The 27,644-nt window shown below is 34.7% G+C and overlaps 1 protein-coding gene across 1 annotated transcript; it reads right to left on the reverse strand.

The window, feature by feature from the left end:
• Positions 1-980: 980 nt before the first annotated feature.
• Positions 981-25,477, reverse strand: LOC133305760 (probable leucine-rich repeat receptor-like serine/threonine-protein kinase At3g14840). Its single transcript, XM_061506002.1, has 24 exons — positions 25,387-25,477; positions 25,024-25,198; positions 21,965-22,036; positions 21,797-21,865; positions 20,228-20,299; positions 20,069-20,140; positions 19,890-19,961; positions 19,717-19,788; positions 19,538-19,609; positions 19,362-19,433; positions 19,143-19,214; positions 18,871-18,942; positions 18,160-18,222; positions 11,771-11,836; positions 11,624-11,659; positions 7,893-7,972; positions 7,326-7,702; positions 6,723-6,918; positions 6,479-6,628; positions 6,090-6,208; positions 5,782-5,992; positions 5,428-5,677; positions 5,105-5,255; positions 981-1,524 (listed from the first exon to the last, which is right to left on the reverse strand). The coding sequence occupies exons 1-24, from the start codon at positions 25,475-25,477 to the stop codon at positions 1,159-1,161; spliced, it is 3,048 nt and encodes a 1,015-aa protein (XP_061361986.1). The 3' UTR covers positions 981-1,158.
• Positions 25,478-27,644: the final 2,167 nt, after the last annotated feature.

Consider the following 27,644-nt stretch of genomic DNA (forward strand, 5'->3'; position numbering starts at 1 on the left):
CTTGACTGTTTAATTCATAACATAACGAGGATATTGGGGGAAGTCGAAACCCTAACTACGCTTGTTTTAATTCTTTAATCAATCATCATCTTTTTCAATTGTCTTTTTAATTCTGAATTTTCTTTAATCGCATGTTATTACTTGTTTTTAATTTCAAATTCTTCAGTTACAAATTCTCTCAAATCCAATTCTTGATTGTCCAACTAAAACGCAATTAGCGAACTAGTGCTTGAAAATCTGATCCTCGTAGGAACGATCTCGTACTCCGGTACACTTTATTACTTTACGACCGGTACACTTGCCGAGTCGCAACAATAGGCAGTCAAAAGAGCGGGTGAGATGGTTTGACCCGCCTTTCCACCTCTATAATTATCATTAGTAAGCAAAATAGACTAAGACCCATAACTATAGTATTGGGCCCTTGTTATAAATTTCAAAAACAACATTGACATTCCACTTCAACATCAATAACATCTTTATCTCAAATTAGTTGGGGTCGATGGCATCTATATTCCATATATGAATGCAAAATCTATTAGGAAAGGTCAAGTTCACATGAACAAGGAGATTTTTCTAAAGTTTTTTTTTCTTTTATAATGTAAACTTCTTTTGTGCTACAATTGATTATCAATTGCAAGAATTAAACAATAGATTCAATTATAGTACTGTTAAATTACTTGCTTTGAGCATGACTTTAGATCTAAGAATGGGTACAAGCCATTTAATATTGATGATGTTTGTAAGAGACATGATCAATTTATGTAAGTGACACACTCAATACTAACAGTTGATCCGATTCATATCTAATGGTTCTAATTTATTAATTGAGTCATTAGATCCAACTGAGATCAACGACTATGATTGAATGTAGCACTTATTATTCTTATATTGGTGTAAGTTGATCCTGCCCCATTTGCAAACTTGATAAATTAAATTCTAGACATTTCAAAGAGCAAGGAAAAATGCACTTAAAAGATGGATTTAAAACATTTTGAGGTTGGCATTCCTAAAATTATAAAGATGGATTTATTAACCATTTCAACAAGCCACCTTTATCCTTCATCGCCCAGGTGCTTTGGACCTTCTATATTACCCCTTGCCTATGTCCTTACATGAAACAGAAGAAATAGATGCATTAACTAAACTTCTATAGGTTCCTTAATTTCTGTTTTCCCAATAAGAAGAATCTGTATCACCTATAAATGCATTAGATTCATCTGTTGAGATACTCTGGCTCTGAGTCTCTCTTAAGCTATTTTCTCCTCTCTTTTGGTAATACTGTCGCATCACTTCAAATTTCTTATCATCCAATTCCTCACTTGTGGCTGACACCACCTCTTGAACAACAGTTTTTCCTTCAAGCATGCTTACAACTGAAGACATGGTGGGCCTGAGCATCGGAGAGAAACTGGTGCACAGAAGAGCCACATTGATCATCACCATTACCTCTTCTTTGTTGAAGTCTTCACCCAACCTCCAATCAACAAGTTCCGTTATATTACCTTTTTCTTTCAAGAGACGCACCTGGTAATGTACAATACAAATAGCTGTTGGATTACCAAGTCAATTCACAGTATACGCAAACGAGATATTAAGTTCCAGAACCAGCTACAACATCGAAGATATAACTCAAAACAACATGCTCTTAGCTTGAAGATTTTGCAAAGAAATAATTCGTTGCCTGGCCAAACCCCAGGATTTCACAAAACGTAAGAAAATGGTATCTTCAATTTGGGACATCACAACAATTTTCATAATGATATATTAACTTCAAATTATGTCTTCAATGGTGTAAATATTAACATCACTTTTATTCCAAATTAGTTGGGATCTTCCATCAACGAATCCAAATAAAATAAAAGCAAGCCTAGATGATGGAGAGAAAAATAAATTATAAGAGAGAAAAAAAGAAAAACTGGAATGTAAGGAAAATTTTAACTTTTCACAATACTAATAGTTTTCCTCTATTCTGACCTTAAACATGTTGTATGCACTCCATTTTTCACTCCATTAATTCTTATTTTACTACTTTCCCATTAGTGTGTTTTGGCTGACCTCTTCTTTTCTTCCTACTGGAGCATCTATAGCTCTTCGAAGAATACACCCAAGTCATCTCATTCTATATTCACTCATCTTTTTTGCCACCAATACCATTATAATTTTTCGTCAAATATCCTCATTTCTTATATTATCTATCATTGGATGATCATACATCCACCTCAACATCCTTATCTTTGTTACTCCCATGTTGTGCTCATATTATTTCTCTGTGCTTGCCAACATTCAACTCAGTATAACATTGTAGGCCTTACTATTATTCTATAAAATTTTCCTTTTGCCTTTGTGACCGCACAAAAATCCTGATGTACTGCACCATGTCAGCAAACTTGTTCTAAGTCTGTGACTTACATCCTCAACAATCTCCTTCCCTTTTGGAATATTGATCCCAGATATCAAAATGCACCTTTGTTGGGTACATGTTCAAGCATATTAAAAAATTATTGATCTCCTCTAAACATGGCGAACTCATGCTTCATATATTCAGTCTTAGTTTGACTTAAAGTAAATTCTTTAGACTCCAAAATACTTCTTCATAATTATAATTTAGTGTTAACAGTAGCTCTAATCTCATCGATAAACACAATATCATTTGTAAATAGCATACATCATGACACCTCATCTTGCATATCTTTCGCTAGTTCATCCATAACTAGGGAAAAAAGATAAGGACTCAAAGTAGAATATTGGTGTAAACCAACTATGAATGGAATACAACTTGATGTGCAATTACAATACTTCATACATGTAGTAACAAAATCATGCATATCCTTGATTGCTTCTACATACTTTAATGATATTTTTTTCCTTCTCAAGAATCTACCATAGATTCTTTCTTGGAACCTTGTTATACGCCATATGAAGATAAAAAAAACACAATAATCCATTATAGATCTTCCTGACATAAATCTAGAGACATATAAATCCAGAGACCTCGGTATATATTCTCAAACAAAGTCCGATAATTCTCTTCCACAACTTCATTGTATATCTAATAAGCTTAATCCTTCTATAGTTGGAACAATTTCGGATATTCACCTTGTTCTTGTAGATAAGCATAAGCATACTCTTCCTCCATTCGTCAACTTCTTATTAGTTTGGAGAATCTTATTACAAAGATTGGTCAACCAACTTATTGCTGCATCCCCTAAACATCTCCACACTCGAATAGAGACACCATCGGTCTCAATGCTTTACTAGTCTTCATCTTCTTTAATACCTCCTTAATTTCATACGCTCTAATTCTACGCAGAAGCCTTCAATTTAAATCATGAGAATGTCCTCCAAATCCACCTCATTGTCCATTAAAAAGCTTGTTATTAGATCATCACCGTTTTCTTGACTTTTGCATCTCTAATTAAAAGTTTTTTTTATTTTTATCCTTAATACATCTAACCTAGATCATGTATTTACTATTCTTGTCCTTTATCTTTGCAAGACTATAGATACCTTTTTCTCATTCTTTGCTCTCTAGTTTATTGTACATATTAGAGAAAACTTTACATCAAGCCTCTCGCCCAACTTTCTTGGCATTTTTTCTAGTCAATCTAAACTTTTGCACATTATTTTCACTAAGGCATTTATGCAAATATTTAAAACACTTATATTTACTTATCTCATGCACCTCTTCATTCCACCACCAAATTTCCTTTGTATGATGTTTGTTCCTTTTACTTTCCCTTAACATCCATCTTGCCACTTTTTGGATACACAGAGACATCTTGTTCCACGTCATTTTCACATCTCCATCTAGTTGCCACAGTCCTTCCTAAAGCATTCTTTCCTTAAAATCTGTTCATTTTTCCTCCTTTAGCTCATTTAGCTTTCACTCTGCATTTTTTGTACTTCGTAATACCAAACTTATAAGACCACCAACTTATGTTGCGTAGCAATCCTTTCTTCTAGCAAGAAAAATAATTTGGCTTCAATTTTGACTATTGCGGAAAGTGATGATACATGACTCTCTTTACCTAAGGAAGTATTCCCTAACAACAAATTATAAACTAAAGCAAAGCTCAAAATATCTTCATCAGGCGCATTTCTAGTCCCATAGCCAGAATCTCCACGGACTTTGTCAAAATCTCTCACTACTTCACCCAATATGTCCATATAAATATCCTCCTTTGAATATCTCCTCCTCGTGTGGTATCTCCCTTAAAACCTCCTCTAAATTTTCTGAAATATGGTTTATTGGATACATGTATTCCAACATCGGAAGCATTAACAATAAGGACATTCAAAATTAAATCTCTTACAACTAGATTAACAAAAATAAGCCTATATCTAGTTTATTTGAAAAAAACAACTTTGTCTTTGAAACTTTACCAATCATAATCTCTATTCCAATTTTATTTTTTGTTATGCCTGTGAATCTGGTGCCTTCCACTTCTTTAGCATTTTCTCCCATCCATTTTTGTCTCTTGCATGCAAGTAATATTCACTCTTCTTTGAGCAAAAGCATTTGCTATCTCCCTCAACTTACCACCCACCATTGAGCATTTCCTCCACCCCCCCCCCCCCTCCCCCCTCCCCCCTCCCTCTTTCTTCTCTTAAACACTTGCCCATAAAAGTGTAAGGACCCTATCTCACATTTCACCACACCCTAGCACTGATGTAGGGCCTTGCTCTGGTGAAACAAATTGAGGCCATTTTTTGCTATGCTTGAGCTCCAATGCATTGCGTCAAACAGAAGTGTATCCTCCAATAAATGATCAAATAGTTTATCTTTAAAAAATAAAATAAAAAATCTCTTTATAATTGGCTCGCTACACATGACGCAGTCACTACACATGATGCAACCCTTTTCAAGGATGTCAAAAGATGAAAATAGAATGAAATTTGTTATATAGTGTTGAGATATATAAAGCCATTAATGTAGCTTCTCCCAGAGCTAGCTTTTGGGGTGGTGTATCCCAAAAAGCTTTTGGGTTAGGCTACATTAATGGCTTTATATATCTCAACATATAGTTTCAACTTTCTGGGCAATGTACATAACCATGCTAGATGTTCTCAAGGTCAATAAGATTGGCATGAAAGCAGAGCTTACCCAATCAAGAAGAGAGAAGCATTCTTCTTTAGGATGGCTATTGGAGTTGTGCGTTCCACTAACAATCTCCAAAGCAACAATTCCAAAACTATAAACATCTGCTTTGTCCGTCAAATAGCCATGCATTGCATACTCAGGAGCCATGTACCCACTGCAGCATTGAAAATAAATCAGTAATTTAATTTTTTAAGATCAATGATAAGTGGAAGAATTTGGTATTTCAGCAGATGACCTCTATTCTTTTGTTTCTTCAGGGGGATCATGAGTACAAAATATCATTAAATAAAGGTCAACGCAAGATAATACGAAATATATGAACTCACTAAGTGCCAGCTATTCTGGTGCTTATGTGGGTATTGTCCTCTTCATTGAGCTTAGCCAAACCAAAATCAGATATCTTTGGGTTGAGATCTTTATCCAGCAGTATATTAGTGGCTTTGATGTCCCTGTGAACGATCTTTAGTCTTGACTCTTCATGAAGGTAAGCTAAACCTTTAGCAATACCAACACAAATTCTCTGCCTTGTTTGCCAATCCAATCTCAATTGACGTTTCTCTGGGTCTTCTTTTCTGACTGATAGGCAACAATACCGTTAGTTCATGAATATATTTTACATGTTCAAGATTGTAAAATATTACAGACAGCAAAAAAACTTGAACATAGGGAAAAGTAATTACCAAATAAAGCATTAGCAAGGCTATTGTTTTCCATGTATTCATATATCAGCAACAATTGATCCTTCTCCATACAAAAGCCGTAGAGCTTGACTAAATTAGGGTGTTGCAGAGCAGAAATCATTCCTATCTCATTTATAAATTCACGATTCCCTTGCGCTGATTTAGAAGAAAGCTGCTTAACTGCTACTATTGTACCATCTGACAGAGTGCCCTGCATTTTGGGGAATGGTTATACAGCTTTTGATTACTACAATTACAACATATTACTCACGATGACAAACAATACTGTTGAATTATGCAGAATATACCTTGTAAACAGGACCAAACCCTCCTTCTCCAATCTTGAAGGATTCATCAAAGTTGTTTGTTGCTGCTTTGATTTGCCGCAATGTAAATAAGCCAGTTTGTGAACCTAAACCCTTTAGCTCTGTCAATTGAAGCAAACAAAAATCAGAGATCTATTATATTAGGAAAACCATACATTATTTAGAAACGAATGATATGATTGAATTCATTGTCTAAATCATGTCCGACACACTCAATGGTTATATAAGATGAAAGGTCAAATAATTAGATACCTAAATAAGTTACACACTCAAATTCATGCAAAATCCCATTTTTGTGAGTAAGAATTCCTGAACGTTCTATTTGAAAGGTTGGTAATCAGAATAATTGAAGTAATTTTCTCAGTGATTACCTCCTGCCCTTGAACTTTTTAGTCTTAAACAGCCCTTCCACCATAGTATACCAATTACCAAGATGATAACAATTACTCCTGCAGCCACAATTGCAACCACAACCCTTACAGGTATGCTTCTTCCATTATTTTCCAACGGGGGAGTAAAGTCTGCATGATTATTATATAAGAGTAATACATTACATTTTTTTAGATGATAAAGGTGATGGTAGAAAATAATAAACTTCACAGAAGTACAACTCACCGGGATCAACAGATATAGCTGATATAAGAGGACCATATACTGATCCAAATGGGATAGTAGTTGTTCCTTTCCCAGCCCAATATAAGCGGATCTCTAAGGCATTACTAGTCACAACAGCAGTAAACGTTTTAATGACTGCCTTACCAACACCCCCTGCTTCTTTTACAATATTGAAATCCTTTGCCACCAACTTTCTCTGCCATATTAAAATCCACATAAAATGGTTCACTTGATGGTTACAAAAACAATCTGCTAAAGGATTTGAATCTGGTATCATGATGTCCTCAAAGAGATTAGTACCCACTATGCTAAAGGCCGTTTGTTAAATATTTAATATGGGGATAGGATATTGTGACACACAAATAATGTTATGCACAATGTTACGACCACATCTTAACCGTTGATTTCCGCCAATCAACGATTATCATTTATTGCGAATTAATAATTAATTAATGAGTTTGATTTGAAAAATAATAATCGTTGATTGGCGAAAATCAACGGTTAAAATGTGGTCGTAACATTGTGCGTAACATTATTCGTGTGTCATAATATCCTATCCCTTTAATATGTTGGCAAAGGAGGGAAAATGATGAAACCATGCACCTGAATATAGATGTCAAATACACGCCTTCCCAAGCTACTATATGTTGTATCATTAGTGAACATTATTTCTGCAAAATGGAGATTCACTGTGTAGTTTCCATTTCCAAGACAAAATCCATAATAAGTCAGAGAATTTGGAGAAACACGTGCATCCATGTACAGTTCAGCATTGTCCACAGCAAGCTTTGTTGTATTAGACCATGTATAGTAGTCAGGCTGACCACTATCAAAGAAGTGACCAGCAGTGATAATTGCCCAATTCGTTCCAGTTTGACGAAACCTTGCTGGCCCCATCTCACTCGAATCATCATCATATGTCTTATTTCCATTGGAAGTTACAAGCTTTCCACCACAATTTATATTGATTGAGTACCAAGCTTGGAAAAGCACAAATAGGTGAGCAATTACTAAAGGAATTAACCACTATTGTAAATTACTTTATAAAATGATAATTCTTTTCCGGGTATACTCAATCTCGAAAAATATATAAATACATTAAAAATCAACAGGTTCAAATGTTAAATATTGTTTAACAGTCTAATGGAAATCCATGATAAATTAACTTACTTTTAGGACAGTGATAGTTTGCCAAACATGAAATATTTCCTCTGAGAAGATAAAACGGAGGGGGGAAGAACAAATTAGCACAGTAACCTATGTCTCAGATTAAAAGTTACATATTTCATACATAATTGAATAATACATCAAAAAACTAGCTAAATTCACAAAATCCCTAGCACAATAGAAAAGAAATTGAAGTTAGACCCCATGATTTGTGGTACATATTAACAGAATAGGAAAAACAATTAAAATGAGCCAAATTCTAGGAATACATGTTATAAACGAATTTCCTGAAATAGCTTATTATGCACGGTTTTCCACAATCCCCTCAAGCTAGTTGATAGATATTCCCCATTCCCAGCATGGAAACAATATCTTGAAATACTGAGCTGCTCAACCCTTTGGTAAGAATGTGAGCAAGTTGACCTTATGTAGTTGCATAAGCCGGACAAATCCACCCACTATTTATCTTCTATTTGATGAAGTGTCTATCAACTTTGATGTGCTTAATTGGTCTTGTTGTACAGGATTGTGAGCCATGCTGATTGTAAACTTCTCGTCGCAGTAAAGTTTCATTAGTTCATTCCACTTGATTTTTGTGGAAGAGGAATTTCTAAATTGCTTAAGGAAATCCTCAGTAGCACCTTCTATTTATGCATGACATACGATCTCTAATAATATGAAACTAGGATTAATCAACTTCTTATATTTGGAAACTAAAAAGATAAGGAAACTAGGAAATTAATGAAAAGATACAAATCAAATCCTAAGTATAAGGAAAAGAGTTGTGATAATCATAATCCTAAATGATGGATGTCCAAGTCCCCAATGATGAAGCCAAATATTTTCTTTATTAAATGAAACAAACTCCGAATTGTAGGAATGGTGTAATCTGTTCTTGGTTATGTTCAACTAGCTTGGTATTCCAAGGCAGTAAGACCATCTTGTCCTGTTCCCTAGCACGTATAATTATTGCGAAAAAAAACACATTGCAGAATAAATCTTGAGTGATTTTTTGTATAGAAACAAATCTAGGGACATGAAGGACATTTTTAAAAGTCACTAAGAGGCTTACTTTTCAAGGACATCGCCTACAACTGCTAGGGTGGTCAAAGAACCACAAGTAGCGGCTATTTTCTTACTGCTTGGACATGAAGAATAGGCAGAAAAATTATTAGATGTGTCTTATGGTCAATAGCTCGTAAATCCATAATTTAGGAGTTGGTAAAGGTTGTGCCCGAGATATTTAGTCCAATTGAAAATGAAAACTCACCTCTATATGCCAAAGAACAAGTACCTGAAGGCTTCTTAAGGTTGTCTGTAAGTGATCTCACCCCCTCAATATCTTTCTGGTTAAGACTACTAGGTTCTTGTGGTGTTGATTCACCTTGTGGCATTGCAGAAAGGTGGGCTTTTTCATTGTTCCTTGGCTGTTCTCCTCATTGTCCCCATTCTTGGCTTGGTGGCTTTCCATTAAGCTTCCAACAACATTCATGAGTTTGCGTGCCTTACTGTTGTAAGTGCACCACGAGTCATCACAATTTTGAGCCTTTGACCGAGCAGGTTTTCCTTCTTCAAAAACTGATACATTTGGCACATTTATGCCTGATTAGTTGTTGCCATTAGCCAGAGCTCGCTGATTTTTGTTTGGTTCAAGCATCAGCCCCCTCCTCTTTCTTCACTTCGGACTATGGACACAACTTCCTTAAAATTTGGAACCTTTGCCGAGGTTCTATATCTTGATCAAACTTTGGGTTAAGTCCAACAAGAAAATTATAGACTCTCTTTTTCAATGAAGTCCTATACTATAGCACAACTGCATCATCAAGGAATTTGGTTTTTATCACTCTACAGTGATCCAGTTCCAGCCATAAGGAATATAATTAGCATATCCAGCCTTGGAATTCTCAATTGCATCCCAGATATAATTTGCATTAGTCAAAAACACGCCCATGCCACTAAATTTAGGAACCATAAAATTCCACAACCACACCATATCATTGAGTCTTCTTCACCCCATGCTTTGAATTTAGGATCTTTTATGTTAGATCTGGTACTCTTGAGATGACAAATCTTCTCCTTTCCTTTTAGCATGGTACGAACAAGTTGGAACCACTTAAGGTAGTTTTTACCATTCAGCCTATAAGCAGACTGAATGTTCTGTGTTTCTCCAGGCTGTTGAGGTCAAACATCCTCCTCCAAGTGATTAGTAGTCTCTTCAACTTCTGCCACCTTATGCAACAAAGCACCCTCTAGGTGATTTATGTCCCAATAACTTTAAACAAGAATAACCAGCGAGGAAGGATGGCAGATGCCGGAGGTCATCGGCGATGAAGGCCATTCAATTAAGAGAGAAGAAAGTAAAAAGATTGAAAATAAAGGAGAAACAAAGGTGGTCCCAAGAAAGAAACCCTCTGATACCATCTCAGAGTTTAAAAATTAAACTCTGATTTGTGGGACAATTTCATTCATAATTGAATACTAAATCAATCGGTTAGTGTAAAGAACCAATTTAATCCAAAAGTTTAAGCTGTTGGGTGAGGCTACATTAATGATTTTATATATCTCAACACGTCCCCTCACACGAGAGCCCATTGGGCTTGAAGTGTGGACGATGCATAGGCCCCCCTACCTGTGCGAAGAAAGAAATTGCACTAGAAAGAAAGTGGGAGGCGATGAGGATCGAACCCGGTACATCGAGGCTCTGATACCATGTAAAGAACCAATTCAACCCAAAAGCTTAAGCTGTTGGGTGAGGCTACATTAATGATTTTATATATCTCAACAGTTAGCTATATACACATAAAGTCTAGCAGAGTAGAAAAGAAATTAAAGTTAGATCCCATAATTTGTGGGACATCCTAACTAGTGTGGACCCAGATTTTTTTAAGATAAGGTGCGAAAATAAAATATCAATGTTTCAAATATTATTATATTACAAGAGTTTTTGAGGGAGGTTAACTATTAAGAATAATAATCTATTACTATTACAAAAATAATATTTTATACCTATAAATTAGAGGTGTCAATTTGCAACGCGACCCACTGACATTCACACAAACATAACATGAAAAATTCGTCTACGGGTCGCTCGTTTTCAAATTCGCATCGTGTTTGTGTTAGCAAAAGTTGACACAAAATTCGTATTGTGTTACGTGTCAACCCACAAACACAACATTGATTCACATTAATCTTCTTACAGGTTATTTGTGTCTTATTATATCACGTCAATCCACATGATAAGCAATACACTTTGAGGTTGGCAAGTTACTTGTGTTGTGTCTTATCAACACATATAATGAGCGACATGCTTTGAGATTGTGGGTTATTTGTGCCGTGTCCTGTCAACCAGCAAAATAAGTTGGTTGTGTTTGTGTCGAAGATTTTAACCCGTTTTCAAATTCATGTTGTGTTCGTATTAAGTATATTCATGTTCGTGTCAAATTTGTGACTATCATGTTATGTCGGCCTAAATTGTCAACCCTACCTATAATAATAAAAAAATCTAAGTTTAGGGAGGGGAGGCCGTCAACCCACGCCCTCCCCTGGGTCCGCCTATGATCCTAACAGAATAGGAAACACAATTAAAATGTGCCTAATTCTAGGGATACAATCGGTTATAAAGGAATTTCCTAAAGTAGCTGATTATACACGGTTTTCTACACTATTAGTTATGCATATGTAAATATGTAATTAAATAATTTAGCATGAGGTATTAATAAAAAACAAAGACTTACAAGTTGTTGCCGTTCAAAGAGGCGGCAAACAAGTTCCTATGGAATATAGGAAATGGTTAAAGTTCACATAGTTTCTTAAAATCGCAAAACAAGAAAAGAAAGAAATAAATTAAAAATGAAGAAAAAATATAAATGCAAGATTCTTACACGCTTCCTTGTTGACAAGTCTGCTGCTCTAAGTTTATAATACTGAAGTTGTTATTTGAGAGATCTCTGCATAGAGTTCATAGAATCCTAATCAGAATATGAGATGATGCAACATATCAACTTCATTGAACATTTGATTGCTCACGAGAATTCTAAGAATACCATTAGCAAAATAAGTAAATTTTTCTGCTTGATTATCTTGGGGATATACAATGGGACTCCACAGAAGGAATGATAAAAAATGTATCCTTCAATACAACAAACAAATGATAAAAGTATGTGAAAGGATTAGCTAAAGAAGGAAGAGTTATGACACGTGTCTATTGATCAGAAATACATTTTTGGATAAAAATCAACACTCCAAGATTACATAAACTAGAAATAAGAGATTTGCGTGAAAAATGTTGTGTAAACTTTTTTGGACCACGTGTGCATATATATATATATATGGGAAGTATCCGTTTACAAACTTTTTTTACAAATTACACTAAGTATGACCGGTCATACTTAGTGTAGTTTATAAGAATTTGTAAACAAAAAGTTTATAAATATAATCTTCCCCGTATATATATATATATATATATATATATATATATATATATATATAATGTGATCATAAATGCTCGACTCTTGGATCAACTGCTTCAACCAAATGAGCTCACAAGTAGCAATTGTCATTGCCCGTTACTCAACCTCTGCACTCGATCTAACCATAAGGTCTCTTCTTGCTTTTCCATAAAATCTTATAACCGCCAAAGAGAACATAATAACTAGAAATAAAGCATCTATCCGAGGGAGAACCTACCCATTTAGCATCAGTATACCAATAAAACTCCATATGCACTTTATCTTTGTGTAAAAGGCATTTTAATGGTGCTCCTTTAATGTATCGAAGAATATCAACAGTTGTCTCCCAATGAAAATCACATAGGAAGTCAAGAAATCGACTTAGCACGCTCACTACAAAAGAAATACTTGATCTCGTTATCGTAAGATAATTTAACTTCACAACCAACCTCCGATAACAACAAGGGTTTGTCAGTGGCTCCCTTTTTCCTAATAGAAGTTTGACATAGGGATTTATAGGTGAGTCAATGGGCTTTCATCCTAACATTCCAATTTCTTCCAAGATATCCAAGCCATCCTTCCTTTGAGAGATGGAAATGTCATATCCCGATTGTGTCACTTCAATGCCTAAGCAATAACGGAGTTTGTCAAGGTCCCTAGTCTAAAAATGTTTGAACAAGTGTTATTTGATTTGTTCAATACCAACTCGTTCACTGCAAGTTATTACAATGTATCCCGTAAAAACAAAGAGACAGATGTACCGATTAGAGAAAATTAGGTTGATCGAAAACAGAATGATCGACTTCATTACGAGTTAAGCCAAACTCCTGAACAACTAAACTGAAGCGACTAAACCTGTTGAGATATATAGTCTCACATTGATTGTATGGGCAACTAATGTGGCCTTTATAAGGCCTTGGGCACTCCCACCCTTTGAGCTAGCTTTTGGGGTGGTGTATCCCAAAGTTCTTTACATGGTATCAGAGCGGGTTCGTTCCTACCCTAATTCAAATCTGAAATAACCATCCAAACACTTCCATCACCGTCAAACACCTCCTAAACACCGCCTTGAATCTGTCCAACACAGAAACCTAGTTTACTGACCTCCGATCAAAAAAGTGAGGTGACCATTCGACTCAGAAGGATCCGACGAGTTGACCGCCGCTGGACCCATCGCCGTCAGCCGCTGCACGCGCCACCACGCGCCGCCTTCCAGACGTTTTTTTTTCCGTCGCGACTTGCACAGACCTTCTCGCCGGCTTCTCCCCTTCCTGTTCCAGAGGTCAGATTAAAAGTTTACAAAACTTGATTTTTCATCAACGGTCAACCCTTCTCTTTTTATTCATGGCTTCCTCAAAACACTCTTTTTATTACCACGAGCAACCTCCTAAGGCCACTAGTCATGTGGTCCAGCAAGGTACAACTTTCCATGTTGATAGTCAAAATCATTGGATCCTTGATTCTGGAGCCTCTGATCATATGACAGGTAATCTTGGCTTGTTTTGTTCATACACTCCATATTCTGAACCTTCTCGGGTCAAGATCGCCGATGGCAGTTTTTCCCAGATTGCGGGACACGGCACCATTAAACTTTCTGAGCTGATTACTTTGACATCAGTTCTTTATGTTCCTTCTCTGACTTGTAATCTCATTTCCATTAGCAAGCTCACCTCTGAGTTGCATTGCTTTGCTAAATTCTTTCCACATGGTTGTGTTTTTCAGGAACAGGACTCGGAGAGGATGATTGGCAGTGCTAGAGAGGATGGTGGACTTTACTACTTTGAGGAGGATGTGACTCATGAAGCTGTTTTCGTAGAAAAAAACTCTATGTTTCCTTTTGATTCATGTAATGATGTTATGCTGTGGCATCGTAGGCTAGGCCATCCAAATTTTATTTATCTTCAGAAGTTGTTGCCAAACTTATTTATTAATAAAAGTCCAAGTTTGTTTTCTTGTGATATTTGTCAACTTGCCAAGCATACTCGTGCTCATTATCCTTCTAAAGTTCACCATGACTCTTCCCCATTTTCCTTAATTCATAGCGACATATGGGGTCCAGCCCGTGTTAAAAATATTTCAGGTACTCGATGGTTCATTACCTTCATTGATGACCATTCTCGAGTTTGTTGGGTGTATCTTCTAAAGGATAAGTCCGATGCTGCATCCGTGTTTAAAAAATTTCATGCCATGGTTCAAACCCAATTCCAAGTTGCTATACAAATTCTTCGTACAGATAATGGCAAAGAGTATTTTAACTCTATTCTTGGAGAATATCTTTCCCAACATGGCATCCTTCACCAAAGCTCGTGTCCTGACACACCCCAACAAAACGGAGTTGCGGAAAGAAAAAACCGACATCTCCTTGAAGTTGCTCGGGCTCTTATGTTTACCACGAGTGTTCCTAAATATCTTTGGGGAGAGGCAGTCTCGTATCTGATAAATCGAATGCCATCTCGCATTCTGAAATTTCAGTCTCCTCTTTCTAGTCTTGTTCGTATCTTCCCTTCCTTCCGAGGTGTCTCCTCCTTACCTCTCAAGTTATTTGGTTGTGTTGTATTTGTCCATATTCCCTCCCATCAACGGTCTAAGCTTGATCCTAAGTCTCTCCAGTGTGTCTTTATTGGTTATTCTCCTACTCAACGTGGCTATAAGTGTTATTCACCCTCTCTTCGTAAGGTCTTTGTCTCTATGGATGTCACTTTTTCTGAGAATGACCCTTTCTTCCCCTCGACTTCTCTTCAGGGGGAGTCTATAGGAGTAGATGAAGATCAGTCATGGGAACCTATTAATGCCACAGTATTACCTCTACTTTTAGAAACAGGGGGAGCTACAGAATCCTCACCATCAGGAGCCTCCTCAAAATGGGGACAAGTCTATAGCAGGCGAAAGCCTCCTCAAAGTGTGAATAACCCAGAGCCTCTACACTGCCAGGATTCTGAACCATGTTCTAGTTCCAGCACCCCAATACTTGAGTGTCATGGTGAAAATGATCTACACTTGCCCATTGCTCTCAGAAAAGGTACTCGATCTTGTACTACTCATCCTATTTCTAATCATATTTCATATGGAAAGTTGTCCCCAGGGTTTCGTGCTTTCAATACTATGTTGGATAGTACAAAGATACCGAGAAATATACATGAGGCTCTCAATGATAAAAAATGGAGGGATGCTGTCTTTGAAGAAATGAATGCTTTAGAAAGAAATGGAACTTGGGAGATAGTGACCCTACCCAAAGGAAAAAAGGCAGTAGGATGCAAATGGGTGTTTACAATAAAATTCAATGCAGATAATAGCATCAACAGATACAAGGCAAGATTGGTTGCAAAGGGTTTCACTCAGACTCATGGGATAGATTATCATGAGACTTTTGCTCCGGTTGCTAAAGTCAATACCATCCGAGTTCTCTTATCTCTTGCTGCCAATCTAGATTGGCCTCTGCAACAGTTAGATGTGAAGAATGCATTCCTAAATGGTGACTTACATGAAGAAGTCTATATGGATCCTCCACCTGGTTTTGAAAAGTAGAGGTAATACTGTGGCATTAATAGGTTCCCATGACTGATCTTCATCTACTCCTATAAAACCAAGCCCCAAGTTACTGCTTCAAACCATACAATGATTTGTGGAGTTCGCACATTAACCCAAACGCTCACTGAGTAACAAAGTCAGGGTGTTGCTCCATTTTCTAGAATTCGGATAGACTTGAATGTCCAAGACGAGTGTGAATGAGGTCAGGAGAACCCATCATGGTGCATACCACTGGGGAACCGGGCATAGAAAGATGTTAAAGGCCTCATGACTCACTATCGACACCAATCATCCTCCTCGTAATTGGACCATGCACAAGAACAAGGTTTTTAGTAAAGGCAATGGAACAATGAAGAGAATGAAAGAGTTGACTCAATGAAATTAAATTAAAAGGGAAGTCAGGGACATAAAGAACCGATGTTAAAGGTTAATAAATACACAATTGTGTTTGTCCAATGCTGGGAACAACTTTCTTCGTACAATAAGCAAGGGCAACTAAACATAAATTGTCACAGTTGGTATGAGAGGTGAGAAGATCCATATTACCATTGAGATGATTAGAAGCACCAGAGTCAATTATCCACAACTCAAGAGATGGTTTAGAGAAGCAAGCAATAAGACTATCGGTTTGGGAGGTAGCCATAAATTGAAGAAAGGCTTCCTAGTTTGGACTCGAAACAGCCAGAATAAAGGCAGGAGAGGCTAGCTCATTGTGAGCAAGATCATAGAAGTAGGATTGCCATGTTTCGTTTATCAACGTTCCTCCAAACGTCCCAACTTACGATAGAAAGAGCATCATGGTTTGTTACCACCACAACCATTGTTACTACTACGTGAGACAAGATCGTAGTCTCCCATTGGAACTTTTAACTGGACCACCGGAAAAATGTTGGAACAAGGACGTAATGCCTGAAAATTATAGGAAAAAGTCATAAGAGAAGGCCCTCAAATAGGAAGGACAAAATCTGGATGGATCTGACCTGAAACACACACACAAAAATAGCCGAAAACATTAACAACACAAAAAAAAGTAAAGGATGCCTGAAAAGACCAAATGGAGTGGACCCATCAATGGGGAAAACCAGATTTGGACATAGACGGACAAGGCACACTAATCTATGGTGGTTTGGATACTGGTTCAGGGCACATGATCTGTGCAAAATGGTCGGCCTGGAGGAGACAAGTCGAATTGCTGAATAATTTGGCCAAAAAAGTCTCAGGTGATAGTGATCAACGACGTAGATAGCGACTGGGATTGCTAGAGATGCTACCATGGTGGTTGGATGACTAGTGGCATGTCAAAAAGATGCCAGTAGGACTCACGGCAAGGAAGGCTTGTTGGCATGATGTGCAGTAAAGAAGACGGCTGCTAAGAAGTGGGTCCAATGGGATTAGGGTCTTGCAGAAGCAACAAAATCTCCCAAATTGGGAACTCTTGTACCAACTTCGAAATTAGATATTTGAGTGAAAATTGTTGTGTCTCATCAGACCACACGTACTTTGTTTATATATTGATGTCAAAATCAATTACAATAATTGAAATTGATCTAATAGATCCTAATCAAATAATCCTAATTAGATACATTCAAATACTAATAAGATATTATAATATTCTAACAAAATATATTTCAGAATGAATTCATTAAGCTTTTAATATAAGACAAACCATGATGTTGGCAACCTGGGAAGTTGGCTAAAACAGTTGTTATCAGAGTTGAAAATGGGTAAGTAAAACACATGCAAAATGCAATTGATATCTTTTGGCTTTGTTACGCAACCAACTCTCTAAAAACTTAAGCTATTAGGTTAAGAAACAACTGGTTTTTACATTATAGTTATAACACACTCCCTCATAAAAGAATCTAATTGAAGGGTGGACAATGCACAGGCCCACCGATCATGTGCGAAAAAAATTCCACAAGGCGACAAGGATCAAACTCTAGACCACTTAGGAGAGGCAGTGATACTATGTCATGCAACCAACTTTCCCAAAAACATAAATTGTTAGATGAAGACACATGAATGATTTTTATATTATATTTCTAACAAGCTTAAATGTTGCCTTCAACTTGGTTTTTCACGAGAAGACAAAACATGTAGAGGTTTGATGTTTCATTCGAATGAAGATGGAGTTAAGGTTTGATAATCTCATTCAAAAGGCAAGAGAAGGTGTATACACACACACATGAAGCGAAAGCTACAATTCTCAAATGAGAAAAACAAAAAGAAATTACACATTTGATAAATTCAAGAAATCCTATAAGTAGGTAAGTAGCATTTGAAGGACAACTTACACAAAGTCTGGTTTATCTATCCAGTCAGGCAGCGAGCCAGACATAAGATTCCCTGATAAAACGCTGGTGAAATCAATATCAAAAAGTCAATTTATAGAACTCAAATTATTGATGAACAAGAAAAATGGTAAATAGGCTGGTAAACCCTATTCCAAGTAATTTAGAGTTTCCCAAAGGATTCTTATATTCACTTATCTAGTTTGGCAGCATCAATATTTGTTTCAATTCAGTCACCAAAATAAACCAACCCAATGTCTAGCATAAAAATATCTCTCTTCTTTCCTTTACTCCATTTGGTCCTCTCTATTTCTCTTTCTATAGCTTTAAAAGTATTTTTATTCCTCCCAAATAAGCAGGAATAAAATTCTCTGACAGAAAAATGGTTTTTTGAAGAGGTACAAATATATTACCTGAAACATTAAAAGAAAATCAAATGCTGGATGTACATGTGAATTTCAAATAAAAAATAAAATAAAATAAAAAAGAACATAGTTTTGTAAAAATATAAATCAGAGATAGTCTTATTTAAACTTTAAACAATTATATTGATGGTTGGCACTTCAAAATCCTATATCCAGAGAAAGATCGTTTCTGGATTTCTTACAAGAAATCATAGCTATTAAATGAAACCAAATAGTAACATCCACCTATTAAAGAAAATATGTCTCCAACTCAAAGTTATCATATCAGAAACTACATAAAATTTCTTACAGCATATACAAATTCTTTAAACCGTCCATGCTTATCGGGATTTGACCACTTAATTTGTTGTAGCTGAGATCTCTGAAAAAGATATCCAGAATACGCTCTGTTTTAGAGAAAATGGAACATAAAATATAGAAACGTGTTGAAGTACTGCATCAATGAGTATAAAATGCAATGATTATATATATAAGTTTCTAAATATGTTCAAAAAGCCAGCATGAAAATTCGAAAGTTAGCATCAACCAAACAAAATGGGGAAGAAGTAAAGCAGCACTTACATCACTTTCAGATTAGTCAACATTCCAATATATTCGGGCATTTCTCCAATAATATTGCAACTTCTCAAGATTCTGGAACCAATAAGACCATATGTAAATATGGGGCAGCAATCTCGTCTTATTGCAAATCCCTAAAACATTGCCTTATTGAGGGCATTAAATCATGGTAGAGATAATAATAATCATAATAACAATATAAGAGCATTTAATTTAACTCACAGTTGCACCAAATTTGTCATATTATTCAGTTGTGGAAAAGGCGAATCAGATCCATTCAAGTCAGTAATTCTCCTGCATATCATATTTTAAGCATGGCTACGCACAAGAGAAAAAAAAAAAAAAAAAAAAAAAACTAATTTTAAAATCTTGGTTACATTATAAAAAATCATGCTTACAAGTCAGTAAGGTTTTTCAAAAGTGAAATTCCAGAAGGAATTGGCCCACTCAAACCACTCCCTTGCATCACGCTGAGAAAATAATAATAATAATAATAACAACAATAACAGCTCCAGATAAAATGTCAATATGTAAAACATCTAAAGTCTACAAAAGAAAAGGGAAAAAAAATTCATACAGCATCTCAAGATTTGTCCAGTTCTGTATAAAATTGGGTATTGGTCCAGAGAATTGATTGTCGCCAATTCGACTGCATTATAGGAGGGTAAGCAATAAATAGAAGTTAGAAGTTCAATAAAAATACAGTCTAGCATAATAAAATAAATAAATAAAAAACAAAAAGATGCTTACAAATGCTTCAATGCAGTGAGCCTAACAAAAGTTGCAGGTAACTCTCCAGTGAAGTTGTTGGAGGTAAGAAGCCTACAGCAACATGAAATGAAACAATAAATTAAAGGCATTGAACATGCACCAAATAATCAATCAACTAACACTAAAGATTATAAGTAAAATTCATATAAAGGGCTTACAGTCTTTCAATCTGGGAAAGATTCCCAAGCTCTGGAGGAAGATTTCCAGACAATTGGTTGAACTCCAATACCCTGTCAATTTATAATAAAGTTCCTCTAAAACCTTCCACCAAAAAATTGAAATGGTAAAAATTGAAATGTGGAAAACCAGAAACTTACAAACTTTTGAGAGTGGTGATGCTTCCAAGCTCCTTTGGAATTGGACCCGTTAGACGGTTCCCATAGAAGGAACTTTACCAAAAGAAACAACACAAAATTCATTCATGTTTCATGAAATTAGTCCAATTAAAAAGGTTTAAGAAACAACAATAGTGTCCACAACAGTGAATCCGGACACCAAAATCACTCTGTTAAATCCCAACTAAAGAGTGTATGGGTAAAGAATACAATGCAACGACACTCACCACTCAAAAAGTGTCCACCTCATATTTTTAATATATATAACATAATTTATATTTATTATGTATAACAGCGCATAATAAGTCATATAACTAATCAAATATTTAAAGTTTATAACATAAATATAAACAAAAATAATTTTTTGTACCTTGTTAATTTTTCATGTCAAAATTCATAACAGAGAAAAATTGATTTATAAATTAATTTTCAATTTTAGTTAATAAAATAAAATTTAGTTCTGAAAAAAAAAATATGTCGGATGTGTGTCAAAGCGTTGATTGCGTGTCGAAAACAGTTGACTGCGTGTCGAAAAAACGTGTCGAAGCGTTGACCGCGTGTCCCAAAATATTGACCATGTATCAGACGCGTGTCGATGTCGGTGTCAGAAGCGTGTCGTTGTCCGACACGTGTCCCACACGCAATTTTTGCAAATCGGAGCGTGTTCGTGCATATGAGGGTAAAGATATAACTACCTTTATTCATGCATTTTACAACGATAATATTTTTTAGATTTTTTTATACGGGAGAAGTTATAGTTATTATCTCTTTTTCTTACTACTTGTTACTACTAAATCGTAATATTTGATTTTCGTCAATCTAACGATTATAATTTATTAAAAATTAATAATTAATTAATAAGTATGACCCAATAAATTATAACTGTTAGATTGACGGAAATTATAACCTCTCCCTTTTTATATATAAAAAATGGTCATATATTCATGTTATTTCATGTTAAATAGGTCAGACCGTGTGAAAATTCTTTGGACAGCCTGGCTTTTTAACTTGTGTAGGCCCAAATTACAAGTCTGGCCTATTTAAAAAATACAAGTCTTGGCCTAGGTCTATTAGCCTGTTTAAGCCTATTATACATTTAATAATTAAAAAATAACTAAAATAATATTACTTTATTATTCAAAATTATTAAAATAATAATTTTATTTATTTTATTTAATATAAATAATATGATATAGGTCAGTTGGTAAGTTTATAGGCCCGACATGTAAAAAAAAACCTATGGCCTGTTTTCTAAATAGGTTTTTTTAAAAGCTTATACATGTTCTATTTGACTATTTGTAATAGGCCAAATTTAGCCTAATATAGACTAGGTCGTAAACCTCTGTAGGCCGGCCTAATCCATTTATAGCACTAATAACCACTTATTTAAAAATCATACACTTTTTTCTTTTTTCTTTTATTATCAATAAATAATTGTGATCAAATAAATTAAATTACCACTTATCAAATCCATGTTCACATTCTCAAATAAACTTGTTATTTTTTTATATTAATAGGAAAAACACACACAGAGAAAGACAGAGAGATTACACGTTGACTAGTTTTAAGGTGGCCCATTGTTTAGGGATTGTACCATTCAGATAGTTGAGGGTGAGGTCACTGTAACAAAGAAATAAAAGAAACTAATCAACTATATGCAAACGAAACTATACATATATAATTGAACAGTAAGACTGTAATTTTAGAGTGTCCACATACATTTCTTGGAGATAAGCTAACTTGACAAGATCCGGTGGGAGAGTACCAGAAAGATTTTGTGCTTTTAAAACACTGCACAGCCATTAAACCATCAAAGTTGTTAAAACTTAAAAAGAGAATAACCAAATGGGACTCTTCTGTGCGTCAATAATTTTATTTTATGGGACAAATAGCTGCCAAATCTTTGAAATTGCACCCACGAAGGATGTGTTCTGTGCCAAGCTACGAAGCACCGAAAAATTCTGATGTGTCGTGTCTGACATTTTTCGATACTCCGACACTTTCTGACACTCCAATACGCATTGTAGAAACTTAAAAAATGGTTCAAAGGTTGCATTGCGTTGCATTTTTAGTTCCAACTACTAGATTCATTGGATTACGATTACCATTTTATTTAGTTTAATATAAATATTTGGGATATCTTATGTTTCTTTGTAAAACTGATGGGTATTATAAGTTTAACTTTATTTTTTTGTTAAATTATTGAATATTAAATATAATATACACTACATAAATTAAAAATATTATTTAATATCAAAACATGTCCTAACATGTCAAAATCTAATGTTTTTTAAAATTAACGTGTCGGAGTGTCGTATCGTGTCGTTTCACGTGTCCTGTGTCGGTATAACTGCCAAGTAAAACCAATGTTAAGATACTGAGTTGATCTGTAATCGGTTGAATCATTCGGTTACTTTTGAATCAAATTTAAATATTACCAAAAAGATTTAAATAAAAATAGGTAATAAATACAGAGCAATTTTATATTTACCATCTATTTTCTCTTACAACTATATCTAGGTACATCTAAATCAAATCACCTGGCCTCGCATTAATAACCGTTAATTTAATTTTAGTTCAATGATAATGAATATGATTTTTACCAATCCACTATTATTCTAATATAATTATGTATTTTGGGAAATGTATTAAAAGCTATTTTTTTTTCTTTTCAGAAACTTTTCGGATATTGTCTATTGAAAAGTAGGATATAATAAGGGTTCGCTTTTTCTGCAGTTACTGCAGATAAGTACTTATCTGCAGTAAGCCTAATACGACGTCGTTTTGGGGCAGAAATCATGGTGTTTTTGTAATTTTAATTTATTTCAGAGTTATAATAGTCTTTATATTTATAATTTTTTAAAATTTCAATATCAAAACGACGTCGTTTTGGAAATAAATGCAGATAACTAATCTGCAGTAACTGCAGAAACATTTTTCCCATATAATAATGATCAAAGTGGTAATAAATTAATGAGATCATTTTTTCTGCACTTAATGGTAAATAGGTTATGCACACTGAGTTCAAAACGATGTCGTTTTAGGACGGAAATGAAGATATTTTTGTAATTATAATTTATTTCAGGGTTATAATAGTCTCTCTTATTATAAATTTTTAATTTTTCAACCCAAAACAATGATAACTTATCTACAAGCTTAAATTAATAGTAAAAATATTCAATAGTAAAAATAGAATATATACATATATATATATATATATATATATATATATATATATATATGGGGCAGGTTATATTTACAAACTTTTTTGTTTACAAACTCTTACAAACTACACTATATTCTCCCGGGAGAATACAAACTTTTACAAACTACACTATATTTTTCTCGGGAGAATATAGTGTAAATTGTAAAAAAATTCAAAAAAGTTTGTAAACGGATCATGTCCCTATATATATATATATATATATATATATATATATATATATATATATGGGAAATGATCCGTTTACAAATTTTTTTATAAATTACACTAAGTATGACCGCTCATACACTCATTTGTAAATATAACTTTTATATATATATATATATATATATATATATTTATGTGTTAATTAACATAATTAAAAAAAAAATCTTAATAATTCATACATAGAGAAGGAGAAAAATGAAAAAGGAAAAATATATATGACATAGATAGATAAATAGATAGAGGTGCAGCTGTCAGCTATAAAACAAAAAATTTAAAAACAGATAGCATGAAAAACTCTTTCCAAACAAGATTTTTTGTTTTATTATATTTAAAATTTAAAAACTATTCTGGAAAACAGGAATGAAAGAGAGCCTAATAACCCGTGTGCTAGAGATAGATAGTTATAGATGCAGCTATCAGCTATGTAATAAAAAACTTCACAACCTGTGTGCTAGTACCCACTTGGTTTGGTCTGAATCCCAAGCAGTGGCAGTGGGGAATCGAGAAAAAATATTATATCTGCACATTCAGATTGGGTTCGGGGGTAGGGTCTCGAAATTTTTTCCGTAAACAAAGTTTAAATTAATGTTTGAACCCGCTCATAATTTAGTTGCTTCTATAACATGCTGCAGGTAATAGTTTGACGAATTATTTTCTCCCTAGATCTTATCAATCCTCCAAAACAAATATGAGAATATACTCCAGTACATCCATACATCATCATTCTATTTTATACTGGTGAATAAAAAAGTCAACACTAACTATTCAGAAGCCAAGCAAAATCACAGTGAAGATCTCGTCTCTAAATATTAACTTATTTGAGAATGTCAAACCTGCAATCAATCATCTCTTTTTATAAAAATGAAAAGGAAAACAAAGGATGAAGAGAGCATGGGAATGAATACGTGATAGGGGAGGAAGAATAAGTTTTCTTTCTAATCAATAAGTTTTCAGTAGATTTGGTCCTTTTTGAGGGACTAATGTAGATCTTTTTTGAATTTGTGAAGGATTTTAACTAAATTGATCTACTTTGAATTTTTTAGTAACCTCGAAACTAAACTTTTTTGTAAGGGACTAAAATGGGAACCATGTTTTTTTTAGAGACTTAAAAGAGTATTTACTCTTAATATAAATATTGAACCAAGAGACAAATAAAAATATGCAACAAAGAAAAAAAAAACTAAAATAAAAAATTTAATGTCTGCCCTTGCGGACATATGTCCACAAGTGGGTCCGCCTGTGATCCCACGTGATTTGTCTGAGTATTCAATTAATTATCTCTAGCATTATTGTAGACAGAACAATGAGAGAGAGAGAGAGACACAGAGAGAGTAAGTAAGATGCGTACATGCTAACAACATGGCAGAGAGTGTTATTGTTAAAAGAGCAATTGCATTTGACAGCATTTTCTGATGCTTGTAATTGAATAGGTGATGTCCAGTTACTCTTTCCGCTACATGGATCTACGCTGAAGTCCCAATTCTGCTTCCCAATTGTGTTAGCTATGTCTTTCAGAGCTTGCACTGATTATGCAAATATACATACAGAGACGAGAAGCAAAAGCCATTTATATAGCTATTACTAATTTTTTTTATTTTTTTTCATGATATATACTCACACACACATATACACACATACACAAGAAATATGTGTAGGATTATTAACTCCTTGAAATAATCAAACAACAACATGAAATCAAAGCAAGAATTACCTTCATCTTCTTGTAGAGTGGCTCCAAAAGCAAATGATGTAAAGCAGAAAGGGAGGAATAAAAGGAGAGGAAATAGAGGAAAGAAAGTCATGTTTTTGGCTGATTGGATATGAATGGAAAATACCTGACCCTTAAAAGAATCAGAGACATGCCGTAGGAAATAATTGAGATAGTAGATAGGTGAGAACAGTGACGCATTTTAAAAATTTAAGATAGTGAGACAAGTTAGGTCAATATACAAACATTTTGCTAATGGGACCACTAACAGTCACTGTGATTGCATCTCCATTTGGTCTTTCATTAACCGTGATTGAGTCATTTACTATTTTCACTTCGAGGAAAATCGGTGGCATGAAAATGACTCAGTCAACTTCATAATAAAACAAAGGGGAAAGTACTTCTTATGTGACTGTAGAAGGGAAAACTTGCAGCAACACAGGATACGTGTCCGAATTCTGGTTTTTTTTTTTATAGAATCCACACGTGTATCTTAGGATCCGCACGTGTATCCTAGTGTTAAAAATTTGCTATCAGCAGTCACATGAGAAGCGACGGACCCTAAAAGAAAAATACAAAAGACATTGACGGCAAATAAAGTAATCGTATATTTACACAAAAATTTAGAAACTGGGGGCGGCCATGTGCATTACAATCTTTGATGTGAATATTTTGTGAGAATATAAAATAGAAAGATGAACTAACAAGTTAAAGTATTCGCGTAGGCCAGTTGACTGATAATAGAAAATATGTATCTACCATGTTGATGTTTGTCTTTATCCCCCGAGTTTAAATTGTCTTACAGTTCAAATCGATTATTTGTTTAAGAAGTTTTTTATTTTCCCAGCAAAGAGTTTTTTATTGTCTTACAGTCTCAAACTACCATGCATATATGTTGTGAAGCACCGACACTTCAAAAACTCTGACGTGTCGTGTCCGACACTCTCCGACTTCCCGACACTTCAACGCGCGTTGTAGAAACTCAAAAAAAAGTTCAAAGGTTGTGTTGTGTTGTGTTGTGTTTTTATTGAATTTAATATAAATATTTATAATATCTTATGTTTCTTTGTAAAATTAATGGGTATTATAAGTTTAGCTTTACTTTTTTGTTAAATTATTGAATATTAAATTAATATATGCAACATAAATTAAAAATATTATTCAATATCAAAACGTGTCCTAACGTGTTAAAATCTAATATTTTTTAAAATTAACGTGTCAAAATGTCGCGTCGTATCATGTCTCGTGTCCTATGTCGGTATCGGTGCTACATAACCTATATGTACAGACAGCTATGTATCTTACGAGATCAAAGTCCAACAGGCCCAAGCCCAAACAATAAGATCCATGATACAGGCCAACAAGAAGTCAAAAGAGCAACACAGACTAACTTGCCCCCATGTGATAACTAAACCACGCGCCACAAATCACAATAGAGGGAATAACTGAATCTGTTAGTTTGTTATGTCCGTTGAGAAAGTAGTTAGAATTAGTTTCTAATCTTCTGTTATTCTACTTAGTTAAGACTTATGTATAAATATATGACTCTTGCATTGAGTCCAGTAATTAATAGAAATGATTCATTCTTTCGATTTCAAGAATATATAAGAGATTATATTTTGAAAATCTTATACGTACACTTCACATATTTTTTTATCTAAGTTTTTAGATAATTAATAATACTATATTACATATAACACTCAGATACCACTATTATTTTTTGCGGACAGATAGATATGGGATAAGTGGTCCAACTCAATAATAGTCCAAGAGGCCCATGTAAGAATTATTTTAACCCTGGATTATGTATATGATTATAAAATATCAAACAATATGAAATTTAATTTGGGATTGTGCGTACCTAGTTGGACCATCATAAAGTCGCAAGAAGAAAGAAGGGACAACATGCTAGAATCTTCCTCTCTATGACCTATTTCGAAAGTGGCAGCCTCAGCGATGGGAGCATGACGGCTTATGGGACTTAATCCTAATATAAATAGGCTAGAGAGGGGGACCTAGCCAAATACCCTAAAAAGAGTTGTGTCCACTGGGTCCACCCATCACGAAAAACCAGGATCACACTAAAGCCTACATTGCTGCCCAACTACGCTCAATACCAACAGATGTCAAAAGCCCAACTCAACATGATCACAACGAGCTTATCAAAATATTCATTAACCCGATTAATTTTAAAACCGAAAACTGATTAATTAATATTGCTCACATAAAGAAAAATTCTAATATTCTCCCACTTGGGTTAT

This window comes from Gastrolobium bilobum, unplaced genomic scaffold (assembly GCF_033153095.1).
Source record: "Gastrolobium bilobum isolate Gb01-03AN ecotype WA unplaced genomic scaffold, APGP_CSIRO_Gbil_v1 utg33251, whole genome shotgun sequence".
Classification (NCBI taxonomy): Eukaryota; Viridiplantae; Streptophyta; class Magnoliopsida; order Fabales; family Fabaceae; genus Gastrolobium; species Gastrolobium bilobum.